This window comes from Hyaena hyaena, unplaced genomic scaffold (genome assembly GCF_003009895.1).
Source record: "Hyaena hyaena isolate Hyena2069 unplaced genomic scaffold, ASM300989v1 scaffold_191, whole genome shotgun sequence".
Lineage (NCBI taxonomy): Eukaryota > Metazoa > Chordata > Mammalia > Carnivora > Hyaenidae > Hyaena > Hyaena hyaena.
In genome coordinates this window covers 1,631,784-1,655,369 of record NW_024080824.1, presented here as the reverse complement: position 1 = coordinate 1,655,369, position 23,586 = coordinate 1,631,784, and the positions used below count along the sequence as shown (strand labels likewise).

Below are 23,586 nucleotides of genomic sequence, written 5' to 3'. Positions count from 1 at the left end.
AGAGGAGACAGAGAATCCCAAGTGGATTCCACACTGACAGCATGGGGCTTGAACCCAAGGTCTGTGAGATCATGACCTGAGCTGAAACCAAGAGTCATACGCTTAGATGACTGAGCCACCCAGGCGCCCCATTCTATCTTCATTTTAAATCCATGTACAATAGACTTATAGAGACATAAAAGGCACAATCATTGTTTAGAAAAAACACCCTTCTGGTCTGCAGACCAGCAAACTGTTGGTTACAGTTTGAGATGAAATAAGGACAGAAATAGAGTAGGTATCTAGAAGGTTTTGTAGTTTGACAGAGTAATATATGTCTTTTGAATCTCATAAGAAATTTGGTGTTATATTTTGTATGGCTTCTTTAAATTTTGTTTTCCAGTAATTTGTCTTTTGTTATGGATTACAGAAGAATTGGTATAAGGAAGATTGGGGGAAAAACTTTCCCCACAGATAGTGTCTTTCACCACAGATTGTTTGAGGAGCATTGCTTTATGGAGAGTTACATACACATGTGAAAAGTTAAATAGTAGCTAAGGGAGAGGGCCACATCAGTTCTTTATATAATTTTTCTGAATTCAGTATTAAGTATAGTGACTTATTAGAATAGGCCCTTATTAAATGTTAATGATTTTAACTGCCATTAGCATGTGAGGTCATGATTTTGTATCACATTAAATAAATATTAAATCTGCTTTCAGTTCTTAAATTGTCATGATGCTAATGGATTTCTTGTTTTGAAACATTTTTGGAGCACCTCGGTGGCTCAGTCGGTTAAGCATGTGACTCGGGATTTCGGCTCAGGTTATGATCTCATGGTTCATGAGAGTTGACAGCCTGGAGCCTGCTTGGGATTCTCTCTCTCTCTCTCTCTCTCTCTCTCTCTGCCCATGTCCTGCTCTCATGCACACTCTCTCTCTCAAAATAAATAAACTTAAAAAAAAAAAAAAAAGAACTTTAGATTGTGGTTTTTGAAGGGCTAGTGAATTTTTTCCCTGTGTCATAAAAGTATGCTGCTCCTGGTAGTTTAGGAACCACACTTTGAGAAACACTGTTCTAAGGTTTCATTAAATCATTCATTCTTAACATTTTTTTGGGTCATAGATGCCTTTGAGAATTTGGGGAAAGCTATGGACTGACTCAATGGAAAATACATGCATACTTGCCCACAGTTTGCACAGTTTTAGGGGATTCATCTCATCCTTGAACAGAACCTAGTAAGGAGGGAGGATTGAACTGTGTCAACTACAGTGTTAATCTGTTCTCAGGTAAACTAGAGTTGACCAATTCATTTTTAAATTTTATAGTTATCTTTGACATTTATTACCATTTTCCTTATTATCAAGTGGACTACATAAAAACACAAATATCTCTGTAATTAACAAATTTGTTTGGTTTAGAGATATTTGTGTACTCTTTTTGTAAACCACCGTAACTTTTCACATTTCTGGTAGAATTATAGTCACATTAACCACAGTCTACCTTAAGTCTCTGGATATAAACCTATATGGATTAGCTATAAAATGAAAGTGTTAATGTGGTATGTTAATAGTGATTTACAGTTTAAGAAGGCATGTTTCTACTTTATTAGGATGCTGGTCAAGAAGAATAAAGATGTTACTTTAATAAAGAAGGGTTCATCATGGAGTAGAGATTTAGATCATTAGAACAAACATTATTAACAAAAGCCCCGTGTTGGAACTAGGTAGCTCAGTGACTACATAAAGAGAAGGCATAGTTACCCTCTTACTTCCTTTGGTTTTGTGAGGCAGAATGACACACAGTTTAAAGTATTCTCTTTATTGCTACCATATAAGGTGTATGTATTTATTCTCAGACTTTTGAATAAAATTGATGACAGTTTGACTCATAAGCCAGAAAATAAAGTCCATGTAGTTATAGTAAGCACTGCTCACATGGGTCAGGCAGGAGTTCACAAATTTACTCACAGAGAGACCTCAGTGATTATTTTATCTCATCGTCATAACATACAAAAAGCCAAATCATTTTATTTTACAGAAGAAAGTATTAAAGTATTAAAAGAATCCAGAGTGTCCTCAAATTGCAAAGGGCATGTTCACATTAGACATCCAGGTCAGAGTTTAGCTTTTTACATGTAATTGTATATACAGGCTGGTTGAGGTGCCACCACTATAGAACAATAGATCATGAAAGACAGCACAGCTTTCAGCGCTGAGCATTGTATTGTCAGGTGGATTAATAAGTACAAGAGTGACAGTAAATACATTGGGATTTAAAAAACGCTTAAAGGGTATGTTTGAAAAACAAATTCAGCACTTCTGAAATGTTCTTTACTTCTGCTCCCTTTAGTGGCCAAAAACTCTACCACTTCTGTTTATTTGTGATATTTGGTGATGACGGGGTAGCACTCATTGTTTGGCAGGAAAGGTAATCTGAGTTCTCTGTTTTGGTGTAATGCTCCTATATTCTTAGGAGTTTCTTGTTGGGGGGGGTGGGCGGATGGCAGTGCAAAACGGCACATCATGGTATTCTGGGAAGTATGTGGGAGATAAACACCTGGAGTCTTTCAACCAGAGACTTATATGTCTGGATTCAAATTTTTTTAGAAATATACTTTAGAAAATATACTTTAAGGTGTATTTTTTAGAAAATTCACTTTAAAACAAATTAACGATTGCTCATTACCTAAGTGTTTTTTTTTTTTTTTCAAAATAAGGCTTTCCTCCGTGCTTTCCCCTTCCTCAAGAAAATTCTGTTGGTTAGATTGATATAATTTTATTAGTATATTCACATTTTGGTAACAGCACTGTTAGAAAAATAACATCTTTTATTTTCCCATGGTTTAGTTCCCATGGTTTTTGGACATGGGAAATTTCTGGTAGTGTTTCTTTCTATGGCTGTCATATTTATGTCTTCCTTTTTTACATTTAATAAATCTGAGGGCATTCTTGTCATACCCATGGTGTTAGGGTCATACATTTCCAAGCTTTCCATATTTGTTGAAAAGAGGCAGAGGTTGAAAACTTGCATTTTTTGTGGCTCATTATATAGGTACCTGTCTCCCACTTGTTACCCATAGAATATAATAGGATAATTACCAAAGTAATTTTCTGAACCAGCATAAATTGTTCTTAATTAAACATCTGACTATTAAATGGTATTATCATATTATAAAATGATTTCTGTAATATATTTGGGCATTATATTTACAGTAAATTATTTCTATTGCTGACATCTATTTTCTGAGGTTTGTAACTGCTGGGTTATTTCCAAGGGAAAGCCTGTGGAGGTTTTATGTGCATCAATTCTCTATGATTTGGAAGGATTCTTCTCATTAGAGAATTCTAAGACAGTGTCGGAGTTACTGCTATGGCTAAACATTTTGGTCTTTATGAAGAAGCTTAGGGCAATTTAGCAGCTCTATTAAATGCTCATATTAAAGGGAAATCTTAGACGGCTAAAGTTTATTGAAATGATATCTGCCATATTGGGTTTTAACTTTTAAAAATGAGAGCTCTATAATGCTTTCATTGATTTTGTTTTTTGCTACAAGTTCTGTGATTGTTTTGTTTCTGTGAGGTGCTTGCTCTCAAGAGATAATAGCTACAGGGAAGGGTTAGTCTAACTGGTGTATCTCTAACTCCTTATGAATCCCCAAAGCATACTTCTTTATGGATAAATGTTCTACTTTGTATATTTTGAGATTTTTGTTTAAGTGGCATGCTCTCTTTAGATACTAAAATTTTACTTTTAATGCAATTTTATTAGGATGTGGTGCTACTTTTCTCTTTTTTAAAAAAGTTTTTAGAAGAAATGCTGCTGGAACCACACGTTTGTGTGGAGGCTAAGCATTTGGGGGCAAGGTTAATCATAAATTTTACTTGAGTACAGTAAAGTTAATGACATGTTTAATGACAGATTAGTATTACTGTGAGTTAATTGGCTCTAAATCATAGTTATTATTAGTAGTCATTTAGGTTACTTTATTCAAATCAAAGTGTAAAAGCTTTTATGATTAATTATTATTTTGATGTTCTGTTCAATTTAAATATTATTTTATCCATGCACACACGAGTGTACAATATACCCAGAAGCAAGGCCTGGATCTAGTTTGTCAAACCTAGGCTACCTCGGGACCCTTTCTTCTCTCATAGTCTTGGTTCCCTGTTCTACCCTCGTACCAGTGTCCTTCTTTGTTCCTCTTGCAGTGTGTTCTTGTCTTCTTTCCTTCCTGTCCTTTCTTGACCCCCCATTTCAAGGCTTCTTCACCACTATTGTCTTCTTGATTCTTATTCTTTGGCCTCTTGGTATAGTGGCAACCCCTAACTGACCTGGGAAATAGAGATATGAGGAGGTCATTATCCTATGAGAATAGAGTTTGGAAAAGTCAGAATTGGGTAGTTGTAAGCACAGAAAGAGGACATAGCTGGTTCCGATCCTATGACATATCACGTTCTGTTGCTGAATAAAGGAAAAGTTTAGGTTTAGAGAAGCAGAAAGAAGACAGTAGGTGAAGAAGAGATATTTGGTCTTTATTACAGAGGGAAGGGGAAGCCAGAAGTTCTGACTGGTCAGTTTGAAAAGCTGTCTTATCTACACTGTAGGTCCTTGAAGCAGGTGTCCAGCCTATGTGATTTGGTGGCATAGTATAATAATAATTATTATTATAATAATAGCTTTTATTTTGCATTGTGGGGTATTTTCCTGGTGTTTTATTTAATCTGCTCAAGAGCTCTGTGAGGCAGGTGAAATTGTAGTCCCCATTTCAAGGAGAGATGGATGAAGCTTTTGGAGGACTAGTAAATTCACAGTACACAATCAAGAAATGGCAGAGCATGAATTTGAACTCATGTTTGCCTGACTTCAAAGCCTCTGCTCTATACTGTTTTCTTACTTGCTGTATGGACATAGGCAAGCAATTTAATCCCTTTGAAGCTTCTTTTTCCATCTGTAAGACAGACTAAAACTACCTGATAATGGCAAAGAAAGATAAAGGGTCTCTTAAAGTTGCTTACTTACTGTTGTTGCTCAGTAAATAGTCCTAATTACTTTTTCTGGGTCATTTCTTTCTCAGGACAGAAAAATACTATGTGAGAAGAGTTACTCTTCTAAAATGACTGAAGAAAATTTTCCTCTGGGTATTTCCTAGTCAAAGTAAGATGGGGGAAGCCCAAGTCTGTGGTACCTTTTTCTTTACACACACACACACGCACACACACCGTCTGCCCATTTGTTTACTGAAGATTGGACTTCCTTCTCAAGAGAAAACTTCATCCTAATTGCAGATAAAGGTTAAAATGCATCCCTAGGGGTTTTAGTCCACATGTGGGTGGTCAGTATTACAGCCTTTCTTATCTAGGTTAATGAGGAGGCTCATTCTCTTGAAGAGCTTATAGTTGTCCTAGTTTACCTTCATTTCTTTGTTTGTAAACAGAAGCCCAGAGGTAGTTCCAACATGTCCAGCCGTGTTTGCTTGCAACTGAAGTGAGACCACAAAGCAATGTTTTTAAAGAAGCATACAGCTACAATTAAGTTTATGGAAAATTATGCAACAGTAATGAAAAATGCATCTCCAGATCAAAGGAGAAGCATTTGCTTGTGATTAGTGTGATTTATGCTGAGCTTGACCCAGGAGCTTCCCACTATTGCTTCCTTCCTACACACTGTGCATTTATGAAATACACATACACTTACGGCTGGCATATAATATATATAAGATTTACTGATGACAGAAAGTTATTACTGTTTCAAACTAATGCAAGCTACTTGCAAAAACCAAGAAAAAATGAATTATATAAATAATGAGTGACCTTGTAGTTCTTCCTTAGCTGCTAACAATTCGTTATAGTACTGCATTCTACCCAGTTAATGAAAAGAAAAAGAAAAGAAACCCATTTATCTTTCTAATGGGTGGATCATTTGAGGAAGTGGTTCTGGGGATAAGTGAAGCTCATAGGAGTATTCAGTAAGATGCCATCTTTCACAGGTCTTAAATTTGTTTCTATTTGTTGAGCCTTCCCACTGTTAAGTCCAGCATTAGTTCAGGCTCTTCATGATCTTCAGTTTAAATTGTGTGAAGAGAAGACCTGAGCATTGAATAATGAAGATGGTTAGGGATTTAGAAAAGATGTTAATGGCAACAATCCAAGATGACTAATACTACTGGTCCCCTACAACTGTAGACAAAAAGGTATTTATTCGACAGTTTAAATAATATGATATGAGTTTGGTGAGAGTTAAATTTTTATCTGTTTTGTTACTCTGGAAATTTTATTTCTTTAGTGTCAACATAGTATAAGTTTTTCTTACCCTTAAATATCTCAGCAGCTGAAAGGATTACTTCTGTTAGTGTAAAGATTAAAGCAATCACATTATACTGTATATGTGATAGAGAATATTTCATTTGAAAGGTTTGAAATTTTTTTTATACTTTGTGTCTGTGAGATTTCATATATCTTTGCTCAAATAGGTATTTTTCCTTATTAATCTCAAGAACTATGTTGATCACTTGATAGTTGTATTTTAAAATGAAATTTCTAATCATGTAAAATTTTAGTTTTTTGTAATTTCACAGTTTAAACAAACCATTACCAGTGTTAAGTAATAAATCTGTGGCATCCATTCATTCAGTGTGTATTCTGTGAAGGCCTGTAGTGTGCTAGGCGTATTTCTAGCCATTAGAATATAGTGGAGAGAAAACACAGACATGGGCCCTGCCTTGATGGGTTTAACCTTCACTACTGTTTCCTTGATTTTAGATCCAGGTACTTGTTCTCATGTACTAAGATTGGTCTGCCTTGATCATTATTTTTCAGAAGAAGGAGTTTGACAACTGGTAGTAACCAAAACCTAACCAAACTGAACATACAAAAAACCATTGTATTTATTGCTTTGTTTCCAAATTATGAATTCTGGTACTCCATTCATGTTTTGTTTGTAGAGGGACATAGTTTTTTAAAAAGAAGTAATTTTAGCAACATATTCTCCAAAATACTTAGTTGTGTGGGTTTTTTTTTTGTTTTTTTTATAAAATTATAGTAATTGTTACAGTGAACCATTTTTGAGTGTACGGTTCACTTGTGTTGTGCAGTTACAGTGCTGTACAACCATCACCACTATCTATTTCCAGAATTTTTTTTTGTCATTCCAAATAGAAACTGTATAAAATCTTTTAGTTTGCTTCTTTTGGAACAATGAAATAGGTATATATGAACTTTGAAGGAGATCAAACTAGTGTGAACATGGAAAATTTTATAGAGAAGGGAAGAAAAATTGGGGATTAAAGACTGGTACACAAAAATGTCTGACAGTCTCAGACACAACTGGTTTCCTTCCCCTGGAAGAGGAAGCATGTCTCGTGTAAAAGATATTTGGGTCTGTGATCTAAAAGAATTCAGTTTCCCAAACACTGGATATTAATTGGACTCAACAAGAATGTTCATGTAGATCCTCTGTCTGTGTTGCTCCTTGTGCTCAAAAATACAGCTGTTTAAAGAGTTCTATTATTTTTGAAGGAATTTAAGTACCCTATTCACATTACAGATGCTAAAGTGTATTTTGCTTGGCTACTTCTCTTCCTCATTCATAACACTCACATGCTACTGTTACACAATAAAGAAGTAGAGAAATTATCAGGGAACCTTTTTCAGAAAATTTAGCAAATAAGAATTTAAGAAAATAAACAGGAAAATTATTTGCTACCTGTTAAGATAACGTTTTATTAATTTGTCTAAAAGTATATTAATATACTCTTCTTTTAATATACAGAATTATAATTTTCATCTGCATTTATTTATTTTAATGTTTTATTTATTTCTGAGAGAGACAGAGAGACAGAGACAGCGTAAGCAGGGGAGGGTCAGAGACAGAGGGAGACACAGAATCTGAAGCAGGCTCCAGGCTCTGAGCTAGCTGTCAGCACAGAGCCCGATGCGGGGTTTGAACCCATGAACCGTGAGATCATGACCTGAGCCAAAGTCAGATGCTTAACCAGCTGAGCCACCCAGGTGCCCCGCATCTGCGTTTATTATTCTGTTTTTTAAAGAGTGACACTCCTAATGAAATCTATTTATTACAGCTAAAAGATGGCGGCAAAGCATCCCAGGCAAATGTAAGAATAGGCGATGTGGTTCTCACCATTGATGGAATAAGTGCACATGGAATGACTCATCTAGAAGCCCAGAACAAGATTAAGGGTTGTACAGGCTCTTTGAATATGACTCTGCAAAGGTAATTTGCATTTTTTTTTTCTTTTACCTCGGAGTGAGAACAATACTGAGGAATGTGTTTTTGTGTATCTGATTCATGGTGTTAACAAGAAGTTTCTACTACCACTGTTTCAAGTAGATAAATTAAAAAACATAAAGGCTTTTAAATTGAGTAATTGAACAGTATGAAAAATTGGTGAAAGCTTTGAATTATTTCCCCATGAAAAGACAGGTATTCATGTATTCATAAAAATTGTATGTATAGTTTTAGAAAATAAAAGATTTCCTGAAATTTCTCAATAGAATACAGGCTAAAATTCTTATTATAGGATAAAACTCTTGGCCTTAATATTCTGGGCAGTATATTAGAGGGTATTATCTGGTTTGGCTTTTCTTAGTATGTCTTTTGCCCTCTTTTTCCTGGGTAGAAAAAAAAATTTTTAATGTACTCATTTGAAATGCACATTTTCTGAACTTACTGTTTTTGTTTTTTAAAGTTACTCTGGCTTTAGTTATAGCATAGCTAGTCATCTCATTGATTATGATGTATCAGGCATTTTGAGCATTTCAACATTTGACCTGCCTTGAAATCATGTAGATTGCTTGATAAAAATACTGACAGAATCAGAATATCTGAAAGGACCAAGAATTATATTTTAATAAGTTGCCTATGATTATTATGAATTATAACATTAGGACTACTCTGCAGTATCTTGTGATAAGGGGAAGGGAGGTGAAGGGGAGTGGGGAGAAGGTGACTGAATGATAGCTCTGAACCTTTAGGCTTATGAAGAAAGTAGCTATCATATCATCAGGTAGGTATGGAGGGTTTTAAGTAAATCTTGTGTTTGATTATTACAGACATGTTCTCTAATTCTATAACATTTGGGAGACATCATTTTTTTCCCTCGAAACATCTCAGAGGCTTCCATAAATTATTCTGTATATTATAAATTTTTTTTTAATTTTTTTTAATGTTTTATTTATTTCTAGGAGAGAGAGAGACAGCTTGAGCAGGGGAGGGTCAGAGAGAGTGTGTTTCATATTCTGAAATAGGTTCCAGGCTCTGAGCTGGCAGTCAGCACAGAGCCTGACGCGGGGCCCGAACCCACGAACCGCGAGATCATGACCTAAGCGAAAGTCGGATGCTTAACCGACTAAGCCACCCAGGCGCCCCATGTATATTATAAATTTTTAAGACAGGAATAACATATGTGGTACCAAACATATTTGGCTATGGAACCTTTTTTTTTCTGGAGTCTCTCCTTGACTATTTAAAATACACAGGGTAAATTTTATGTACTTGTCTGGAAGAGTATCAATTTGGTCTTAAAAACTGAATAGGAGAAACTCTTGTGAACTTAGACTTACAGATTTATTTTGATGTAACCAGTCTTTCCCCTGACCCTGCCTTTTTTTTTTTTTTTTTTTTTTGGTTGGAGAAATTTTTTTCAGTGGGATTATTTGGTCAAAGGTTATTTGTATTTAAATATTGATAGCTGTTAGGTATACATTTTATATACATTTTAATGCATATGAAGGAGTCAATGAGAAAAAATAACCTTGCTAAAAAGTTCTATTTCTGTATTATCCTTTCTGTTCTAGGTACTGAGACATATAACACAAAATTATTGTTACTAACTATATGAAAAGTAGTCATTTTTGTTTATAGATATTTTTAGTAAGTATGAATTTTGAAAGGATACCATGAAGCCAAGAAGTTTAATGTGTCTGAAATTTTAACCAAATAAAACATGTAATACAGACGGTGATGGGCTGTTTCTCAGATTCTAAAGTTGAAAGTTTATGTAGAGTATAAGCTCTTTTCATGGGCTGTGTATCACTTCTTTCGTATCAACCTACTTATTTTCACATTATACTCCTTATTTAATGACCGAGGACCCAGTATCTTATTTTCTGTTGAAAATACTTCTGGGTCCCCTAAGAATAAATGAAAAACAGATGTTACCTTGTTTGGATATATTTCCAATTTAAGTAATCTGTTACTGACTTTTAATTAAGATTATTTTAAGCTACTTACATAGGAAACTTAACAGGTTATAAACATTTGGAGATACTGCATAATCTTCATATTTGTGAATATGGATATTCAGGGACCCAAAACATGAGGGAGAATTTTAGAGCCCTGTTGTTACTTATTGTAATTCTCAAGTTTTTGAATACTTCTTGTGTTAGGTAATCTGAAAAGATACTTACATTTAACAGAACTTATGGTTTAACATTAACATACTACTGAAGAAATATTTTTTGCCTTTCAAGGAAAAAATAAAACTTTGAATAGTTAGTTTCAATTCTTCCCTGTATGTAGACCAATCCCTTTCTAAGTTCTCTCTTCTCTCAAAGCAGATAGTTTACTTCCACTTATTTCTAAATTTGACAACAGCATCCTTTTAGTTAATTAATTAATTAAATTTATTTTTTAACATTTATTTTTAAGAGACAGAGACAGAGCACAAGTGGGGGAGGGGCAGAGAGAGAGAAAGACACAGAATCCTAAGTAGGCTCAAGGCTCTGGGCTATCAGCAAAGAGCCTGATGTGGGGCTGTGAGATCATGACCTGAGCCAAAGTCAGACGCTTAAGTGACTGAGCCACCCGGGTGCCCCAGCATCCTTTTTCTAAGAAGTTTATTTTGAGACAGAGAGAGAACATGCAAGTGAGGGAGGAGCAGAGGGAGGGAAAGAGAATCCCAAGCAGGCCTTGTGCTGTTGCGTGGAGCCCAGTGCAGGGCTTTGTCTCACAGTGGTGAGATTGTGACCTGAGCTGTGACTGAAATCCAGAGTCGGATGCTTAACCGACTGAGCCATTTATGCACACTGACACAAGCATCCTTAATTGGCCTCCAGTCACCTTACCCTTTTTGTTCCATCTATCACCAACCTGACTGCTTTGTATTCTTCTAAATTGAATGACCCTCAACTATCTTTGTGCTGTGTAACTCTCTTCTTCATAAACATGGACTTTTCCTTGTGAGTATGTAGTACTTCCTTCTATAGTCTTGTCTTAATCCAGTTTTCCTCAAAGCCGAATCTGAGGTAGAATTCATGTACAAGTAATATATCAAGAAAGGTTTTTGAGGGGCGCCTGGGTGGCTCAGTCAGTTAAGCGTCCAACTTTGGCTCTGGTCATGATTTCACGGTTCGTGGGTTCGAGCCCCGTGTCAGGCTCTGTGCTGACAGCTAGCTCAGAGCCTGGAGCCTGTTTCAGATTCTGTGTCTCCCTCACTCTCTGACCCTCCCCGGCTCATGCTGTCTCTCTCTCTCTCTCTTTCTGTCAGAAATTTAAAATAAAAAATTTTTTTTAATTTCAAAAGAAAAAGGAAAGAAAGGTTTTTGAAATGTTGTAACAGAGTGACTAAAGCAGAATTGGGAGGAAGAAACTGAGATGAGCAAGTAATTCAGGGGATATCTAGCCTTAGCTTGATCCGGCAGAGAGCTTGGGGACAAAATTGGACTATAAATGTCTCCCTTCCCTTGCATTTGTGAGTCATTGGCCACCAATTGTTGTGGAAATGTGTGTGTGTGTGTGTGTGTGTGTGTGTGTGTGTGTGCGCGCGCGTGCGCAAGTGCATGCTGGGGAGGGTAGGAAGTAGTTTCTCTTGTTTACACAGAAAGTTGCTGGTGTGAACCATTGGCAGCATTTCATGAGTTGCTGCACCAAACTGGTAGAAGGGTTCCAGTGGACCCAGCCTGGATACAGCTATGAGATTACATCTAGACTTGAGTCCTCTTGCTTAGAGGATTAGGCTCTCTATGATCTAGACTCATATTGTCCTCCCCAGATCATCACTACTCATCAGTGAGTACCTTCATTTTTTTAAAAGATAGGTTTCTTTCTGTCTTTCACCTGCCTGCCCTCTCATGAAATTCACTTCACCTGGGATGCCTTCCGACCTACTGCCAGCAAATGTCTCTACATACACAAAGCCCATATGAGACCTTATCTGCCCGTAGTCATTTCTTTTGCAACTCATTCATTTTTTTTCTCTTCTGAACTCCTATGACCAGTTTATACCATTTGATTCAGCATTTAATTATATGCTAGGGATAACCAGGAATAACAAGGCACATTCCATGAGTCATACAGATAAATCTAATTAGTTAATAGTTATACCTAATACTGTCTATATAATTAACTAATTACTCCATGTATATTAGTTCTGCTTCTCCAGCTAGACTCCTTGAAAGCAAAGACCATGGCTTTTGCACTATTTGTATTTAACAGCATCTTGAATAGTTTTGTGTTCTTAATCTCTAATTAATATTTGATGGATACCAGCATTAATTCCCAAAGTTGGAGGAATCATATTCTTATTCCACAAATAGTTTTTGAGCTTTCACTATGTACCAAGCACTGTTATAGATACTGGGGACATGCAGTGAACAAAACAGACAAAAATTTCTGCCCTTACAGTGCTGACCTTTGAGTGAGTAGAGATAGACAATAAACAAGTAAGTAAAAGCATGTATCATATCACACCGTGGTAAGTGTTATGGGGAAAAACAAAGCATGTAAGGGAGGTAGGGAATGCGGGGGTAGGGAATGGTTAGGAAAGCTTCGGTGAGAAGGTTATTGGATCTGTGGGTCGTGAGTGTCCCAGGCAGAGGGAAGAGGTGGTGCAGTGGCCCTGCGTGGGAGGCCAGTATGCCTGGAGCAGAGTGAGTGAAGGTAGACTGGTAAGAGGTAACCTCACAGCGGCAGCAGGAAGTGGCTTGAGATGGGACAGAACTTGTATAGCCTTGTGAATCCCTGTCATGTTTTTAATCAAATGTAAGTTTTCCTGGACCTAAAAAAAATTGTAAGAAAGCCTTGAAGAGTTGTAGCTGGTAGCTGCTTGCCCAGACCTACCGGCAAGGTTTGGGAGAGAAATGACTACATTATTGGAAGGAGGGGCCAGACAGAGGGGGAGGGCAAGCTTCTCCTCAAGTCGCCTTGGTGGAGGCGCTGCCTTTTCCTTCTGGCGCTGCAAACACTGGATGGTTGCCCCTGCTGTAGAGTTCTGCTCTCCTCTACCCAGGAATCCTCAGGGGGAGAAGAGAAGAGAAAAGCCACTTTTGTTTTTGAAATTAAGGCTACCAGGAATTTTGTTTTGTGAAATTTTTTTTTGCATGAAGTATTACTGATATGTATATTTATTAAATAAATATATAGTATGTTATATATTTAATTGATCTCTTTTTTAGGCCCAATCTCAATATCCTGAAATAGGATTTAGATAAGAAAAAGTAGGATAAAGATACTTGCTTATGATTAAGGTTATTTTGTAACTATTTTTTTTCTATCTCATCCAATTTTGGGGTATTTAGTAAAGCAAATATATTCTCTCTCTGTGATATCCTAAAAAAAATAAGACTTGATTCACTGTGTTCTGGGAATCTAATTCATATAGAGATTTCATTTTAATTTGTCTGGAATAGGATTGGAAGTTGCTTTCTCTTTTTGTTCCCCCTACAACTGGAATTGATCCTAAGAGTACTACAACCAGACAGTGAAAAATTCTATTTGAAATTATTTTTTCTCTTGGGGAAATTAGAAAAATAGTAGTGTCCTTATGTCAATTGCATTTGGCCTATACTTTTATCCAGGTCCAGCTAGATTAGTTTTAAAATGTATTTCTGTTATCAAAAGAAAAAAAATTACTTTCTAAAACTTTGATGTTTAATAGCTATTAACTAACTACATTAGAGTTGGATTCTATGAATAAGGGTTTTAACTGTTTCATTTTATTTCAGTAATCCTTTGCATAGCATAGATAAACTTGCTACTAACTTACTGTATGAATTGGGGGAAGTCACTAAACTTCTGATACTTAATTTTCTTGACTGTAAAATGAAGTCATGGGTGATTTCTAACTTCCTTTAAATTCTGGTTCTTGTTCTGATTTTTCAGCTGTAAATGGGTAAGTTCCCTAGAGTTTGCTCTTAGATCAGACTAACTTAAGTTTGCTTATTTTGGCTGAGTGAATCAGGAAATTGGACTTTCTTTATTGGAGTTATCTTAAACTGTGCCAGGTTAGCAAAGTACCCTGTACTATTCTGCTGACTTTAAGGTGAAAGGTAGGTCAGATGGATATTCAAACAGCATTTAATCATAAAAAAATACTTTCTGTATTTGTCCTTATTTATGTTTTTAAGTCCTCTCAGAATCACAGAGAATATATATAACTTTTTAAATCTTCCTTGTTTTTTACAATACTGGTAGTGACAGATCTGTGGGGGTTTTTTGTTCCTTAGACTTCATTTTGTGTATATAACTTATTATGATTGGAAGTGAAAGTTCTAGAAGGATTGAATTTTGAAAAATATTGATGTACTCTCTTTCCACCTCCCCCTTCTTCCTCATCCTTCAAACAACAAAAAAAACTTGTCAGAGGTCCAGTAACTACTACTAATGAATGACAGATTGGAATAATTTAATAGGCTCACTGAGTTACAAGAAAAAAGAAAAAAGTAGCTGTTTTACCAGACTGAAACTATTAGCCTTCTTTTGTTTCATTTTAATGGATTGCCTAACGTTTTGTTACTCCACTCTCCTCTTTCAAGAATAGCATAGAGGCAAGATTTTAGAAAGTATTTTTTTTTTTAAATCAAGGTTTTCAGTTCGGGATATTTGAATTTGTGTAAATTAGAAAACGTTTATGTTGTATTATCTTTTCGTTGGAATTGCACATTGATATTTCACATGCTTTTCAATTTATACTCTGCAATTTAGGTTTTCCTGTTTTTTCTTTTTTGTTTTTTTCCTGGTTTGTGTTGGTTTTAGTTTTGTTTTTTAAACCTTAAGTGGAGGATGACTCTTTTCCAGAAGAGCCAAGTGCGATCATGTCACCCCTGGCCCCATCATTAAAATTAGCAGTGCAGCTTAGAAAATGAGAAGAAGACAAGCATGCATTGCATCTCTTTTGTGCAGTCCTTTTCACAAATATAATTTAATCCTTATATCAATCCATCCAGGAAGGAGTTAACTTTCATTTTTCAGATAAGTACATTATGGCTTCAAGAGTTTATGTGATTTATGTAACAAACTCAGGCCAGTTCAAAATCTATGCCCTCCCCACCTTCTTTGTTGTAGCAGTAGACGTAGTGACTCCAGTGTCCTAATACAATTTGATAAGACACATTAGTGACACAGGAGGGATAACTTTTTGACTCTTGCTTGTAAGCTATAGCAGCTCTATCCCAAATGGTACTTTTCATTTTCACTCTCACCTGTGGATCAGTATTCTATAAGAGATATCTATAGATACTCTATATCTATATCTATATTTAGATTTATATTTAAGTTTATTTAGTTTGAGGGAGAGGGGGAGAGAGAGAGAGAGAGAGAAAATGCAAATGGAGGAGGGACAGAAAGAGAGAGGGAGAAAGAGAGAATCCCAAGCAGGCTCCACATGTCAGTGCAGAGCCCCCATGTTGGGCACGAAGTCAGGATCCACGAGATCATAACCTGAGCTGAAGTCAGACAATTAACCGACCCCAACATGGAGCTCCATCTCACAACCCCAGGATTATGACCTGAGCCAAAATCAAGACTCAGATGCTCGACTGACTGAGCCACCCAGGTGCCCCAAAAGTGTGTGGTTATTTCTTAACAATAAAACTCGGGGTGCCTGGGTGGCTCAGTTGATTAAGTGCCAACTTCAGTTCAGGTCATGATCTCATGGTTTGTGAGTTCGAGCCCCGCGTTGGGCTCTGTGCTGACAGCTCAGAGCCTGGAGCCTGCTTCAGATTCTGTGTCTCTCTCTCTCAAAAATAAATAAACATTAAAAAAAATTAAAAAGCCAATAAAACTCTTATTTTTATTCCTGTGAAGGAAAAATTATTTCAATCTGTAATCCTTTGGGAAAACAGTCCTAGGAAATAATACATCTAAAGATCTGTTTAATTATCAAAAAGCTTTATTGCAGAATTTTAATATGTAGAATTGTTTGTGCAGAATTTTTTTAAAAGGCCATAAGACAGAGCTAGAAAGAAGGGGAATAGTAATAACACTGGCTTTGAAATTAGGGGCAAACCTTGGTTCCACTACTTTCTAGCTGTGTAGTCTTAGGCAAGTTATGTAATTGAGTTTCAGTTAGCCATTTGTTATTGGGCATAGTAACTGCCTTCTAGGATTCTTCTCAAGTTTAAATGAATTTGTATATGTAAATAATCAAGGGCATAATAGAGATAAGTTTTTTTCTCCTTTCTGCCTCCTTCTTACTTCATGATAAGTATTAATATAGAATCCATTGTAAAGATGCTTCTTGGAGATATTTACTTTGTTGCTTAGCAACCAAATGGGTGTGACTGGGAGGAAATGAAGAAAATGCAAGGGCAGTCTGGTAGGTAGTTATGTGAAAAAGTCAGAAATAAAATTGTACAGGAGTTAGAAAAAAAAGACATTATTTAGTCCAGTGAGTGATTTTTTTAATTTTTATTTATTTTTGAGAGAGAGAGAATGAGAGAGCAAGTAGACATAGAGAGAGAGAGAGGGAGAGGGAGAGGGGGAGGAAAAGAGAGAATCCCAAGCAGGCTCCACATGTCCGTACAGAGCCCTATGCTGGGCTCGAACTCAGGAACCACAAGATCATGACCTGAACTGAAGTCCGGCAATTAACCGACCCCAACATGGAGCTCCATCTCTCAACCCCAGGATCATGACCTGAGCCAAAATCAAGAATTGGATGCTCAACTGACTGAGCCACCCAGGTGCCCCTAGTGACTGATTTTTTAGTTGTATTCTTGGATTAAAGCTTTTTAAAACAGTGCAGTGGATACAAACATGCTTCCTACCAGCTAACTAGTGCTTTGGTTCACAATGATTGCCTTAACCAATCATTTATGGCAGCAAAGAGAAACTAGTATACACCTAGTCTTGTTTATTCTGCTAATTCCTCTTGTTCTCCTTAGTGTAAGTATAATTATTCTCTTTCACTGTGGGTTAAGTCAGACAAACAAAAAAATGAGATTTTTTCTCTCTCTCTCTCATCCAAATTCATGTGTACTCCCTTGTAACATTAAAATAAAGTTAAATTGCTAACTTTTGGACTGTGTTTTTATGATACTTTTAGAAATCAATTTTTTACTAAAAAAATTTTTATGTTTTATTTATTTTGAGAGAGAGGGAGACAGCATGAACAGGGGAGGGAGAGAGAGAGAGACAGCGTGAACAGGAGAGGGTCAGAGAGAGAGGGAGACACAGAATCTGAAACAGGCTACAGGCTCTGAGCTGGCTGTCAGCACAGAGCCCGACATGGGGCTCGAACCCACAAACCGCGAGATCATGACCTGAGCCGAAGCCGGACACTTAACTGACTAAGCCACCCAGGTGCCCCAGAAATCAATTTTTATAATCTTTACTCAGCACAAACATTAATTACTTAAGTTCACTTGAAAATTCATAATGTTCCAAAGTTTTAGAAACTGGACTTTTCCTCCAGGTTTACATTCTGACCAGCAGCCATAAGAGGTAGATATAAAGAGAGTGGTTTATGATTTCTGCTGTTAAGGAATTTATATTTATTCACTGGGATAAGAAGAGACAGGAAGTGCTACTACAGGGATCCCATTCCAATAGAAAGTCTTTCTGATGGCACTGAAACATGGGCCAGGCTTTCAGGATGAGGAGGGTGTCTCAGATAGAGGAATGCTCTCTGAGATAGTGTGGAGGCAGCCAGTCCCCAGGTGTGTGTTGGGATGAGCTTGTTTACCAGTTGGAAATAGAGATGGGAATAAAAGGAAAAGTAGATTAGAATAGTGCTTTGCAGGGTCGTAGCCACTGCAGTATTAAAAGCTTTGATCTGAGAAGTGACATTTTCAGAATAATATATAGTGATACCACTTAGAAGAAGTTGGAAAGACACACAGAGGCAGGGAGACCGGTCTGGCAAGTATTGCAGTAACTGAGGGCTTGAAATGGAAAACAGGATAAATGAGAGAAAATAGAACTTGAGGAATAATTCTGAAAGTCACAGTAGTGGTGTGATATGAGGAAAGAGGGAGGAGCCAACTCTGGTCCCAATTGTTAGTCTGGTGGACCCACGCTCCATTCTCCTTTCACTTTCTTCCCTGCCATTCAGCTTACTGGGGTGTCACTTCTGCTCCTGTCATGTCACTGAAACTACTTCACTCATGGAGGTCCCACAAGATTTCCTCAAACTTTTTAACTTGGTCAAAACTCAGCTCTACACCTTGTCTCACCAATTTGGCATGCCTGCTGCACTGATCTGGGTGACTGGCCCACATCCACCCCATCACCCAGATCTGAAAGACCCATTTCTTGCCTGAACCTCCCACATTTTCCTCTAAGTACCTGTTAAGTTGCATTTGTGTATATCTTGAGACTGGGAATAGAATAGAATAAATTAGCGTGGTCCAAGGGTATGATGGTGGGAGAGACACAGTTCCCAGTCAGAATGCCTAGAGCTTAAATGGAAGTGTTTGTTTGAGATCCGTTTGTTTAGCATATATTAGTGAAACACTTGCTGTGCTGATCACTGAAAATAAAAAGCAGGTCCTCACATCTGCCTTTAAGGAGCTTGCTGTGTGGAGCACTGGTTTCTAACCTTAAATAAGGACCCTCTTCCCCCTACCCCCCTCCGCTTTTACTCTCAAATATTTCATGGGTAACCCTTCCCCTGTCACATCAAGATGATAATTGTATTTTTAGTGATGACAGATTTCATACATAATTGTATTAAAATAATAATTGTATTTTTAGTAACTGCAGATTTTATATTGTATTGCAGTTTTAAATGAAGAGGAAGATTTTTAGATTTATGTACAAGAATCTACATTTATTTAAAAATTGAAATATATACATGATTTAAGCTGAATTTAAGCTTAGTGCTTAGGATACAGATGAATTTATGACTCACTTGTGAAAACTTAAAACTGTGCGTGCCAGTTACTTCTAGCTGCTTCAAGTGTGGTTCAAAGATTGGAAACTACTGGCCAAAAAACCTTCAAGCCATCTGAAAGTAGAGAGAGGCATCAGCAGAGGCATCCAGGGAGGCAAGTCTGAGGAAAGACAGCATGAGAGTTGGGAGGGAAACAGAGACAAAAAGACAAACATAGTAGGACAATTGAAGGAGCAGAGAAACTTGAGAAGCTTCTCCTGGTCACATCTGCTTAATAAGAAGGACCATGGATCCATATTGGATTCAACCAAATTGAGCTTCATTATCATTTTAAGAATGAAGTAAGTTTAATTTCACAGTTTTAAATGTTTTTTGATGTTTTTAAATTTATTTTTGAGAGAGAGACAGAGCATGAACAGGGGAGGGGCAGAGAGAGACACACACACAGAATTCAAAGCAGGCCCCAGGCTCTGAACTGTCAGTACAGAGCCCGACGTGGGCTGGAACTCACCAACTGTGAGATGACCTGAGCCGAAGTCTGATGCTTAACTGACTGAGCCACCCATGCATCCAATTTCAGAGTTTTAGAATGAGAAGCACACAGTATTTCTTTGTATGTAAAGGAGTAACTGAATAAGGTATAACATACACGCTGATTAAGTGGAAGAAGATCACACCCAACTCTTGAAGAACAGAAATAATGCTCTGTTTATTACATGCCCCAGTGTCCACCACAGCGGCTTGGACTTAGAAGATACTCAAGAAATATTTATTGCCTTTCGTTGTAGAGAATGTTGCCTTTAAAGTTATAGTAAGTTGTGCTATTTTGCCAGATAAAGTTAGAAATAATTCAGAGTTATTTAGTGAAGTAGATTGACAGTCTGGTCGTTCTTTGTATTTAATGGCAGCAGTCTCCTTAGGGTTCCAAATAAACATTTTTGTCCTTAGCCTCAAGAGCTTTAGAAACGTTTGTAATTCAAGTCATTCCCAACTGTTTGCAGTGGCTGTTGTTGCTATTAATGGTCTCAAAGATTGAAATAGCTTAGGCTTTATGTGAGGTGGAAAGTAAACTGGACTGATTGGCTGTGCAAAACACACATGTGGCAGGTAATTTATACTGTCCAACTTTGCAGCTTACTTTTTCTTTAAAGTAGTTTAAAACCTGCATTTTCACAGTAAACCAACTTTATACACACAAGTTTCTAAATGTTACTGGTCCTCATAATTTTTTTAACCAGTTGTCATTCCTCACCAGTCTTTCTCTGCAGTTTAAATGCATAACATTAGTACTTCATTCATCTCTTTTTGGGTATGTATTTTAATTTCTTGAGTAAATACAGCAAGAGTTTATTTCTGCATATGGTAAAACCCATAGATGATAATTCTGAATTCAGTAACCTCTCTCAAGTTTATAGCACTGTTTTCCTGTGTAATTCATCCTGTTACAATGAATATGAGGGACTTTCCAGATTCTTTTTTTTTTTTACTGGAATTTTGTTCTATAGACTCTGCTTTGAAATAGTGGATTATTTATTATTTTAGGATATTTTTGTTATCCTGAGAATGTTTGGTTACCAAATTATTCTTTAAACTAAGAAAAATATTTCTGTATTTGAAAGATAAGCTAGTTAACTGTCTCTTTCCAAATAGGAATTTAATCTCTTTGACACACTGAAATACACAATATCTCTTTCCCAGATTTCATAGATTCTGTGATGTTCATGTTTCTAATGAGAAGCCCATTTTCTATTAGTGAGCCAAAGAATTCTCTCCAAGGGATCAAAGCAGTTTGGTCCTTTATTGAAACTTGGCTGTGCTGTTTTTTTTTTTTTATTTGCATGTAATTTCTGTTGGCTGTATAATATTTACAGTTGAAATTATTTTAGTATTATACAGGAAAGAGTTTCTTTTTTATCTATTCCTTTAAAGAGGCTTAATAGGTTATAACAATGTTCATGTTTCCAAGAACTTTAGTTAATAGTTTTTCTTCTGTTTTCTTCTATTTTTTTGTATTTCTTGATACAAAAACTGTAAGGTTGCTAGGGAAGCTGGAAGATTCAGTCTTATTTCTTAGCACACAGTAGGGATTTGGTAAGTGAAGCATATTTAAAAAAAAGCTGGTGTTTTATTTTTTGTAATTTTTACTTTTCCCCCCAAATTGTCATCTAAAATTCTAGTTAACATGTAGTGTAATACTGATTTCAGAGTAGAATTTAGTGATTTATTACTTACATATTACAACCCAGTGCTTAACACCAGTGCCCTCTTTAATACTCATCACCCATTTAACCCATCGTCCAGCCCACCTCCCTCCATCAACCCTCAGTTTGTTCTCTATCATTGAGTCTCTTATGATATGCTTCCCTTTCTGTTTTTTTCTCTTCCCATATGTTCATCTGTTTTGTTTCCAAAATTCCAAATATTAGTGAAATCATACAGTATTTGACTTTCTCTGACTGACTTATTTCGCATAGCATAATACACTCTAGCTCCATCCATGTTGTTGCAGATGACAAGGTACATTCTTTTTTATGGCTGAGTAATATACCATTGTGTGTACACACATATACATACCACTTCTTCTTCATCAGTTCATCAGTCAATTGACATTTGGGCTCTTTCCATAGTTTTTCTCTTTTGATAATGCTGGTATAAATATCAGAGTACGTGTTCCCCTTCAAATCTGTATTTTTGTATCCTTTGGTAAATACTGAGTAGTGCAACTGCTGGATTGTAGGGTAGTTCTATTTTTAACTTTTTGAGAAACCTCCATACTGTTTTATAGAGTTGTACCAGTTTGCACTCCTACTAGCAGTGTAAGAGGATTCCCTTTTCTCTGCATCTTTACCAACGTCTGTTGTTTCCAGAGTTGTTAATTTTATCCATTTTGATTGATGTGCAGTGGTATCTCACTGTAGGTTTGATTTGTATTACACTGATGATGAGTAATGTTGAGCATCTTTTCATGTGTCTGTTAGCCATCTGGAGGTCTTCTTTGGAAAAGTGTCTATTCATGACTTCTGCCCATTTCTTAAATGGATTATTGGGTGTTGGATTTTATAAGTTCTTTATAGATTTTGGATAGTAACCCTTTATTAGATATGTTATTTGCATATATCTTCTCCCATTCGGTAGCTGCCTTTTATTCTCTTGATTGTTTCCTTAGCTGTGCAGAAGCTTTTTTTCTTGATGAATTCCCAATAGTTCATGTTTGCTTTTGTTTCCCTTGCCTCTAGTGACGTGTGTAGTAAGACGTTGCTGCGGCTCGGGTCAAAGAGGTTGCTGCCTATGTTCTATAAGATTCTGATGGTCTCCTGTCTCACAATTAGGTCTTTCATCCATTTTGAATTTATTTTTTTGTATAGTGTAAGAAATTGGTCCAGTTTCAATTTTCTTCATGTTGTTGTCCAGTTTTTCTCAGCACCATATGCTGAAGAGACTGTCTTTTCCACTGGATATTCTTTTCCTGCTTTTCAAAGTTGAGTTGATCATATGTTATGGGTCCATTTCTGGGTTTTCTGTTCTGTTCCTCTGATCTATGTGTCTGTGTTTGTGCTAGCCTTTACTTTCATTTTCAGGTTTGCTTTGTCTATTTGGGGTCTTACGTGGTTCCATACAAATTTAGGATTGTTCTAGTTCTGTAAAAAATGCTGGTGATATTTTGACAGGGATTGCATTAAATGTGTAGATTGCTTTGGGCACTATAGACATTTTAACAATGTTTGTTCTTACAATCTTAATTCCATTTCTTTGTGTCCTCTTCGGTTTGTTTCGTAAGTGTTCTATAATTTTCAGAGTACAGATTTTTTTTTTTTTTTTTTACCTCTGGTTAGGTTTATTTCTAGGTATCTTATGGTTTTTGGTGCAATTGTCAGTGGGATCAATTCCTTGTTTTCTTTTTCTGCTGCTTCGTCATTGGTGTATAGAAATGCAACAGATTTCTATACATTGATTTTATATCTTGTGACTTTGCTGACTTTATCTAGCTATTTTTTGTGAAACTAGCATTTTAAATTCTTATTCTTAACAAATTATTGGGCTTCGAACTTCATATACTTCAGTCATTTAATCTTCATAGCAATTATTGTGACAGATATTATCACCTCACTTTACAGAGAGGGTGAGTAAGTACTGTACTTCAAACTCACACAACTTGTATGCAAATAAGCCAGAATTCACGCTCAGGTCTGTTTCCCTCCTAATATAATGATTATTCTACAATATCACACTGTCTCTTGAAATAAAGGAATTAAGAATATATTCTTATTTTATAGTCATCATAATGCCTATTGTCTAAATGTTCATTTTACTCTTCCAGATACACCACCATAGAAGTTTTTAGCATAAGATTTGTTCCATAGGAGACAGGGAAAGACTTATGGAGACATTTGTTAGATATTCCAGTAATTTCAAATTCCATGGAAAATGTTAGTAAGAAGTCAGTGCTCTTTTAAAAATTTGTGTTTTCAGGAGCTCACAAAATATTCTGGCAATAATATTACCTCATTCATTCCTTTAGCAGCTCCAACATATGCATT

The 23,586-nt window shown here is 36.3% G+C and overlaps 1 protein-coding gene across 4 annotated transcripts in view; it reads left to right on the top strand.

Moving 5' to 3' along the window:
• Positions 1 to 23,586, top strand: part of PDLIM5 (PDZ and LIM domain 5) — a 222,054-nt gene that overhangs the window by 60,681 nt on the left and 137,787 nt on the right. For all 4 annotated transcript variants that reach the window (XM_039241296.1, XM_039241295.1, XM_039241293.1 and 1 more), the window contains exon 3: positions 8,060 to 8,211. In XM_039241296.1, coding sequence (XP_039097227.1) covers positions 8,060 to 8,211 — 152 coding nt within the window. The remainder of the gene's footprint in view (positions 1 to 8,059; positions 8,212 to 23,586) is intronic.